Below are 9,661 nucleotides of genomic sequence, written 5' to 3'. Positions count from 1 at the left end.
TTGTCAGTCATTCACTTGTCCTGATAAAAACTGGTTTGATTATTTCTTTTTAGAATGCTTGTTAGAAAACTCTTCATGAAGTCATAAAATAACAGGAATTATTCCCATTTCACAGAAAAAGAAATGAAAATAAGACTAGTAAAGTAATTAAATTACTTCCATCATTTAAAACATTGTTTTAAGGTTTTCATCTATTTATACTAACTAATAAAGCTGATGTAATGATTACATATTTCAAATGATTTAAAACCTAATTTACTTGAAAGAAACACAAAATGTTCTAGCGGCATTCTTTAAACACTGCCAGTTATGCGCTGTTCTATAATTCCAATGATGTATATATCTCACCTTTGTAGGGCATAAACTACTTGAGGTTTGAATTGCCTTATTTTATTTTCCCAAGAGAGCTTCTATAATATTTTTTATGTGGCAAGTGCCCAATTAATGTTGCCAATTGAATATTTATGTCTAACACATTCAAAAGTCTTCAAACTATTAGGTAATTCTCCAATAACCTTTGTGTGAAGTTCAAGTATAAAATATAATTATATTTCAAGTGTAATATAATATATATTTAGCAGTGGAAAAAGAGTAATTAATTGGCTATTGAGGTCTAAGCCAATAAAGTTAAATTGCTAGTCAGTTGAGGGAAAGGGTTATACTGGGCTTGATCATCAAAGACATCTTCAGTGGTTTATTTCATTTTAAAACTGTAGTTTTTAAACACTTAATTTGTTATTATCTTAACTATTCAATTTTTTTCTGAAATCTGATTGAAATTTGGTAGGTTATAACAAATTGTAATAGGTCACAACAAATTTAGCTCACGTTTCAAAATTTGTTATTAATAGATGACTTCATGAAACCACTTAGTAGCATTTCTTTTCAATGCCAAGAAGATAATCTTGTACGTCTTCATGTTATAATAACATCTTAGTAACACTACAGATAAAAGAAAATGACAGGGGATTATAAGAAAGGTATTTAATTTAGCCCTCTTTATAGTTCAGGGCCATGTCAAAGCAAATCATATAACTTAAAAATCTTGAGTATGCATGTGCTATATCTGTTGATATCGTGCAGAGTTCATCTCTTAGATTAAATGACTAGATTTCAATAATAGAGAAAATGAATCAAAAGTTAATACATGCTAAAATTAAATATTTAGCACATTTTATATTTCCATTTTTCTTTAAATAAGCATACAAATAAAAATAAGATTTATAAATTAGTTAGCAGGACTGCTGAATTAGAAACCACTATTTTCAATATTACACTAACACATTATAAACAGAACTTCCTTGTTCACCCTTGCAAATTCATCTACCTCTTTCTACCTACTAAATAACATTAGAAATATGAAAAAGCTAAATTAACAAACTGTCTTTATAATCACCAATATAACTTTAACACTTATCAAAATTTCCGACAGTTCTAAGTACATATGATATAAATACTGTTAAGACAAAGAATCTTGTTATGTTAATGTTATATTAGCTATTTCAGTCTCCTCTTGGGTAAGCATGTAAAAATGGTTAAACAATAAATTTCTATGGCAACAACTTAAATTCTAGCATATTCTTAGTTATAGCAGCAGCCACAGAAGCTACTAATTTCTCTAAGGTAATGTAACTAAACAAGATCCTTCTTTTCTCCTTTTACATTGGGCACAACTAAAATCTCTTTTACTTTAATGAACTAAAGAATGATTTAACTAGAAACAAGATATCTCAACTAATGCACATGATAACTATAGTTACATGAGCATTTGATGCAAAGACAAAACAAAGAGAAGATACTAAGTATTTTAAAATGAAAGTTACATGGTGTGACCAAATGCATTATGTATCCTATAAACTAACATATATGTGTATAAAACTAATGTATATTAATTACATAATTGTTACAGAGATATTTTATCAAAATGAATAAAACCCTGCCAGATTAAATAAAAAATGTTCTTATACATGAAATTATTGGATATCTTTTGTACATAGATTTTTAACATTAATATTATTTATTAAAATATTCTTAGAGTCAATATATAGATGATTTAGTTTCAATCATCTGAATATCTGTAATTTTGAACTCATTTAGCAGACTCATCTTTTCTCTTATGTGCTATGTCTTCTTATATACTACTCTTGGAGAACACACTGAAGTTATCGCCACTGAATGAAGGGCAAATTTCTGTTGCTGCAAGAAATACCGGAAATATAAAGGGCCACCAATACATATTTGGGTATGAACATACAAACTGAGTCCATAATTAGTTATACAGTATTTTCATAAATGCTTATTTTTTTTAAGATTGCCTTAAGAACTTGATCAGGTAAATGTATATGATTACTCACTCAAAATATAAGGTCTTTGAGTACAAGGAAAATTGAATTTAAATTCCACTCTGCTATTTACCATGTATGACCAGAGTTACTGCTGACTTTTCTTAAGCCTCAGTTTTCTCATCTGTATAATGGAAATAGTATCTTACTAAACTGCCCTGTGGTTGTGGAGATTAAATAATTACATAAATCGCTGAGCACATGCGTGGCGCACAATGAATACTCCAAAACCATTGAAGCTACTATTTAAAAATACTTTTACCCCTTTAACCTTGGTTTCTATATTGTAATTTATTTTCAATGAAAATGAAGAAAAGTTCTTGCCTCTGTGCACACCTTCTATGAGAAATTCTAGTTTCCTGACCTAGATTAGTCACGTATCAGTTTCAAAATTACTAATATACCTCACTAGATATCTGTCATTAAATGTCACCTTCCACCAGAGATATTGTTTCTACACCTGTCATTTTTTCTTTTCTTTCTAAAGGTCATAACATTGTCGAATGTATGCCTCTTCTCCCCTAATTTTTCCATCACAGGTAAATCTGTTGATTGCTTACCGAGAACCCCGTTGTACTTTCTGTAAAAAGAATAAAGCCATCCTGTGAGAAATTAATAAATAGAAAACAACCCATAATATCTGTCAGAGGGGAGTAGGTTGCAGGTTTACTGTCATGAAATGCAGTCCACAAACAAAAGAATCAAGAGAGAAAATGATGAATGTCCTTAGGAATAGTCATGGTTTATAATAAAGATTTTATTAAAAAAGTGTTAAAATAAATAATACATATTCCAGAACATTACTGTTCTGGGAAATCACTTCCCTTTAGAATATGAGTTCTAGATGGCAGATCTACTTACAACTGCTCTGGGGTCTTTCAGTAGCTGATTTATAATCCTATATTTAAAAAAAATCTATAGTCTGCAGTCTCTTGACATACTTCTCAAGGGTGGATATGTGGTGGAATGCAGACTCCATCAATATGTGTGATTTTGTTTGGTTTTTGTAGCTTAACTGTTGTTTAGAAATCCCAGAGGAATATGATTGAGGCCAGAGTTACATTGGTTCAAAAAATTCAAACAGTTGAATGCTGTTTTTGTTAATTGCTGGGCCACAACCAGAAATCCGGATGATGGGAGAGAAACACTTCTTTAGGATAATGATTAATTTCCATAAAGATGAGTGCTTTAACAAATTTCAATATGCAGTTGCTGGGGCGGGGAGGGTGGGTGGGCACTAATTAGTTTTACCGTTTTCAGCAGATGTTGAATTCAAAATGCCAGCAGCATCTCAAATGCCAGTCATTAGGTCTGTCTTTCATTGAGGAGTGCTGACCAATGAAATCTCCACTCTGTTTAATGAGACCGATCTAGGCAGAGTCAATTAAATCAAATCTCTCCTAACATCCTTAATATCTGCAGTGTGGGCAGCACCAACAAAAGCAGCAGTGAGGGATTTCCAGTATTAATAAAGGGATTCACTGCTGCATTTGGAGAGGGGACAAAACGAAGGCGTGTATGTTGGGGCAAGACCTTTATGGACTGGGGAAAGCCGGTAAAGTCTGAGCGAAGGTGGGGGTGGGGTGGAGGGTGGGGGCGAGGGAAGAGGAGCTACTTAAAGGGTAAAAAGCTAAGTAAGGCGATTAGAGAAAGAGCCTTAATGGAGCTCAGGAAGGGATCTACCCCCAACCGTTTCCCTCCCCTGTCTCTTCCACCGCAAATCCAATTTACCACTTGCAAATATGAAGCTGGAAAAAGGTAAGGACCCAGAGTTGAAAACATTTTCACTTTAATACTGAAAAAATATGCCATTATAAAATCCTCGAATAGAATTAGTAAGTTTCACGTGCTTCCTCGGTTCTTTTTTCCTACTTTATAAGTAAGATTTATACCAGCACAGAATTGCTACCATAGGATCGCAGCCTAAGCACTAGAGTGACATTAATTGGTCATGCTTAACTGCCTCAAAATCATTTTTTAAATAATTACACTGATACTATAATAGAAATCATGGGTACTTATTTTACATTCAGATGGAAGGCATTATTGGATATGTATTAAAAAAATCCCCCTGAAAAAAATAAAATAAAATAAAACATCACCATCAAAATAAAAGAACCCAAAACAACCCCTAAAAACTTCCCTCAACAAAATACATTGTTAACTCATAAAATGGACGATGACTAGCCATGCAAATGTCTTAAATAAAACCTTTACATTTTTTTTTTTCAGTTAACGTATGCTCTGAACTGCCTACCGATCACAAATAATGGCGAAATGGCACTTTCTGATTATACTGTATTTTGTTTATAGAAAGTTTGATACGATGGAACTTATCAGGTAAGAGGGTGGGTGCTGTGAAGGAGATGCCGTCTCCAGTCGCGGGGGCGGGCAGAGTCCCTGGAGCGCGTGGATTCCATGCGAGCCATGCAGCACTTTTTGATTTTTGTCAGAAGTCAGAGTTACTTATTTACAATACATTCATGCCTTCGTGCAACTGCCCATCCCTGCGTAGCCAACAGGGAGCCATCACGGGGCTAATCCACAGGGGAAAAATAGATATCTATCTCTCTATATAGATGTAGATATATGTATATATGTATAGAACCGTGGCATCCAACCCCACAGGCCCTGGGGCCGAGGGCGAGGGCACTGTCAGTTCTTCCAGCAGGGTCGTGCTGGGCTTTCTGTCAAAAAGGGCTCTCAGCAAAGAGCGAGCTGGCTGCGCTCTCCCAGCTCGCCACAGTCTGCTCTTTGTTTCCAGGAGGGAGCTAAGTAAGGGGTCAGCCCCTTTCGGTTGTGCGAACTCACAGTTATTTATCTACTTATGCCCATTCAGGCTGATGGATTTGGGTATACGCCCCTCCAGCCCCCTGGGGGGGTGCCTGCGGCGGGGGAGGACGTATCGCCTTCCCTCTGCCCTCCCCTATCGGGGTTGGGGTCTTAGTCTGAGAGCGAGTGAGAGCCACAGTCATACACTCTGTGGGCCCCATCTGCGTTGTAAGGCCCATTGTGCCAGTAGGAAGAGTCACAGACTGTCTGTAGGGAATTAATCTCGGACGCGGAGGAGTTGGCATCTCGTCTCTTGGACCGCTTTCGGTTCCTCAGGATAAACACGAGCATGCCCACCACGGTGAAGGCGGAGGTGACAAACACCAGCAGCAGTCCTGGGACCAACACCGAGATGGACACCCTGCTGGTGTCTAGGTAGGAGTTGGAGTGCGTCCCGGTCTCCGCCAACCCAGTGCTGTTTTTACTGTGCGAAGTTAACGTGGGCGAGATCCTAGCGTACAGCTGGGGGCAGATCTCGTCATTGGAGAGGAGCATGAAATCCTTTCTAAAGAAGTTCACCGGCGTCTCACACTTGAGGTCGCTCATCAGCACTTCGGAACCCAAGCGTTCTGCCCATTGCTTGAAAGGCACAATGGTGCAGGAGCACTCCCAGGGGTTTCCGTGGAGGTCTATCTGGATGATGGAGGTTAACTGGTCCAGCACCCCTGCCACCGGGAGGTACATGAAGTAATTGTTGTGCAGGCTGAGTTTAGATAGCGAGACCCCAGCGAACACGTCCACAGGCAGGGACCTCAGCAGGTTGTTGTTGAGAATGAGGATCCTCAGTTTGGGCATGGCATTGAAAGTTCCCGGGAAGATGAGCTGGATCGCGTTGTACTCCACGTTCAGGTACTCTAGGTTTTGCAGCCCCGCGAATTTCTCCCGGGACAGCGTGTCCAGGTAATTGCTATCCATATATAGCCACCTGAGGTCCAAAAGGTTCTTGAAAGTGTTGTTCTCTACAGTAGCGATGTTATTGTTGCCCAGATCCAACAGAATGAGGTTCTTGTAATCCACAAAGTGCGATTTTCGGATGCTGTGGATCTTGTTATCTCGTAGGAAAAGCTCCTGCACGTTAGAGAGCTTGGGCTTCAAATCAGCCAAGCTGCTCACGTTCCGGTTGTTGCAGTTCATCTTTAAACCCGACCCTGGGATGTGGTCGCAGCTGCAGCCCCCAGGGCAGGGCAAACTGTTAGCTAAGGGTTTGTTTCTGGCGCTACCCGTCGCTATCGCTGCTGTCGGTCTGATTTTGATCTGCCAGTTGCCTGGGATCTTTGTACCTCCGTTTGGAGCAGACCCTGGGGTGGCATGATCTTCTTGCCCATTTGTCTTGAAAGGGGTTGGCAGGGGGCCAGGAGCAAAGGTCTCTTCTTGGGCAGGGGGTGCCGGGAGACTAGAATCCACTCGGTTTTTCAAAGGACACAAGTCCTGTTCGGTGGTTTCATTGAGGTCTTTACCCTGCAGTCTGGTGGGGGCTTCGCAGACCACTCGGCCGATCAGGGCATTCTTGGGAATGTTTTCCAGCCATTCTTTCAGGGAGAGCAGATCACAGGTGCAGTCCCAAGGGTTATCCTCTAGGAGGATCTCCGCAATACCAGGGATTTGCTCCAAGACCTCCTCATAGGGCAGCGTTTTCAGCCTGTTACCCCGGAGGTCGAGGTGAGTGATGGGCACATACTGGAACACATTGGCAGGTAGGGTGCTGATGAGATTGTCATTTAAAATGAGCACCTCCAGCTTGTTCAAGTCCTGGAAGGCCCCCGGGTCTATATCTCGTAATAAATTAAAATCAGCCTGGAGATATTCCAGATCATCCAGCCCCAGAAAAGTCTGCTTTCGAAAAGACTTGATCTTGTTATTGTTGATGTGCAGCCTTTTCACCAGCTGCAGCCCCAGAAAAGCCCCCGGAACGATTTCATGCAAGCCATTGTTTTCCATGTGCAAACTAACCGCATTATAAAAGTTAGCGAACTCATTAGGGAAAAGTCGAGTGAGGGAATTGCCATGCAGAAATAAATGGTAAAACTGGGAAGTCGGGGCAGTGAAACGCTGCAGACTTGTGAAGCCTTTTTTTTCACAGTCTACGTGTAGGTCCCCTTCTATCTCATTGCAGGAACAGATCTTCTCTTTGCAAACGTCCCCTGTAACGTTTCCAGCGGCAAAACAAAGAGACGTCTCCAGCAACAGAATCCAAAGCAGCATTTTTAAAGCGAGCAATTCATCCCCGATCTCATCACAAAGTAACAGCGACCATCCTGCTCGCCACAGACACAATTCAAGTTCATTTAGTGCTCCAATGTCCGAACCCAGGAAAGGAGAAGAAAAGGGTTTGGGGGGGTGGGGGTGGATTCCTTCCTCCCTAACCCCCCCGCACTGCAATAGCCCAGACGCCAGTCAATAATTATATCCACAAACTATCCAGGCACGTAGTGCAAGGCAAGCAAAAAAAAAAAAAAAAAAAAAAAAAAAAAAAGTAGGGAAAAAACCCCACTCCCCCACAACCCTTTAAAAATAACAGCAAAAGAAGTTAAATATATACATATAAATTAAAAGTACACCCTTACAGAATCTCATCTACTGATCCTCACTGATCAGAAATGAAACAATGCTAGTAATTAGAAGCAAGTGCATGTTAGAGAAACAAGCAGAGGGTTTGCAGCGTAGTACAGGCGCACTGCCTGTGCATGGCTGTGCGTCGGACTGACCTTGCCTCTCTGATACAAAGCAGGGTTTTCCGCGGCTTCTGTTGTTGAGGATGCTGGTGGAGTTCTTGCTGTGGTTGCGGGTTGCCCAGAAGTCCCCCCGAGGTGCTGTCCAGTCCCCCCGGTGCTGAAATCACGCCCGACCGAAGGACTCACGCTGCCCAGCCAATGGCGCTGGAAAATTTCCGCAATCGCTGCGTTTTGTGGTTGTCCATCCTTTTCCTTTCCTCCACTTCGGTCCTCTTAAGGCTTTTTTTTTTTTTTTTTTCTTTTTTTTCCTATGCTCTCGCTCTAGCTTACTAGCTCTTCTTTTCCTGTTCTCCTTCTCTTTCTTCTGCTCTTTCGGAATTACGTGGAGGGGGGCGGAGGGCGGGGGGCGAGTTGTCTGAGGGAGGAAGAGAGCGCGAGAATGAGGGGAGGGGGGCGGAGAAGAGAGTTGCTAAGAAGCTCTGCTCGTTCCAGCCTGGTGCACTCTGAAAGATCTGACACCCTCTGCTGATCTGCAGTAGCAAAAATCCATCTGGCTAAGGAATGCTGAAAGAAAAAAAAAATCAATCCACGTACAGGGCAAGCGTTAAAAATGTGGGCATAAAAGGCTGACGATCTACATAGACGCTTATTTTAAATGGATTATTTGATTCTTTTTGCGTGCTGGAAACTTTACCCTTTCCTTTCCTTAACGAGCTCACAGCCCCCACCAGCTCCACCATTCGGAAAGGAGTGCTTTTAAAACATTTATTTCCCAATGGCTTGAATAAAATTAGTGTCAGGGTGTCAAGCGAACAGCAATTTGAGGTAATTATACTGCACGCCATTTTCATCAGTGCTTTAAATGCATTTCTTCCTTCTCTGCGGCACAGTGTTTTATGCTATTTGATGTCTTTGAAACATTTTTTTTTGGTATGTTGAAAGTGGCTTTCGGAACATATATGTTACATAATATCTAATTGAGTATGAATTTTTTGTTGCAAGGTATATAAATTAGGCATATAGTTTTTAAAACTTGCAGAAATTTAGTCAAGTTGATCATTGAGAGTTAGGTTCTTTGATGATATTTCTTGAATGTTATTTAACTCTGGAGGGTGAAACACAATGCACGCTTAAGTCCTTGATTCCAGTCCCGAAAGCTTTAACTGAGAACCGGAAAAGAAGGGAGGGGGCAGGGCAAAATCCCAAGATGATTTGTGAGTGCTGTTAAAAACCCACTGGCAGGCAGGGGCGCGCACACTACACGCACGCACACACACACACCCCATTGACAAAGTTTCCACATCAGTTTGAACTAATTTAAATATTTACAAGTAAATAACCAGTTGCATTTTGAGAGGAGGAGACAGAAATCTCTGGACTCTAAAGCTCAGCGCGAACGCTATCTGCAGGTAGCCGGCAGCTCCTCCTCGCGCAGATGCTTGTTGGGTCACTGATGCTGGGGAAACACGAAGCTCAGGCTTTTTCCAGTGAAGGAAACACCAGATTCCAAACTCAGAGCTTATAAAAATCCAGTAATATCACCTTCCAGGAGGCAAGGAAACGTGAACGTGCTGCTTCCGTGAAGCCTGTTTTGCTGACTTTTCCTTTCAGAGTCGACACCTTTTCCATCAATACGTCCCAAAATATTTATAGATAATTCTAAGATTTGAAATTTTTATGTCTTTTAAATAGAGTTACTGTTTGGCCCTTTCTTCACTCTATGCAGAGAGGATATGTTTACACCACTTGCCTTTTTAATTAGGTCTTTTGCAAGTTGGACAGCTGCTACAAGCCTGTTAATAATTTGTGCAAAAG

At 40.6% G+C, this 9,661-nt stretch overlaps 1 protein-coding gene across 1 annotated transcript; it reads right to left on the bottom strand.

Moving 5' to 3' along the window:
* Nucleotides 1–3,078: 3,078 nt before the first annotated feature.
* Nucleotides 3,079–8,433, bottom strand: LOC105481678 (SLIT and NTRK like family member 1). Its single transcript, XM_011741390.3, has 2 exons — nt 7,880–8,433; nt 3,079–7,429 (listed from the first exon to the last, which is right to left on the bottom strand). The coding sequence occupies exon 2, from the start codon at nt 7,374–7,376 to the stop codon at nt 5,286–5,288; it is 2,091 nt and encodes a 696-aa protein (XP_011739692.1). The 5' UTR covers nt 7,377–7,429; nt 7,880–8,433; the 3' UTR covers nt 3,079–5,285.
* Nucleotides 8,434–9,661: the final 1,228 nt, after the last annotated feature.

This window comes from Macaca nemestrina, chromosome 16 (assembly GCF_043159975.1).
Source record: "Macaca nemestrina isolate mMacNem1 chromosome 16, mMacNem.hap1, whole genome shotgun sequence".
Classification (NCBI taxonomy): domain Eukaryota; kingdom Metazoa; phylum Chordata; class Mammalia; order Primates; family Cercopithecidae; genus Macaca; species Macaca nemestrina.
The sequence above is the reverse complement of the archived record's forward strand: the minus strand, read 5'-3'. Positions and strand labels throughout refer to the sequence as shown.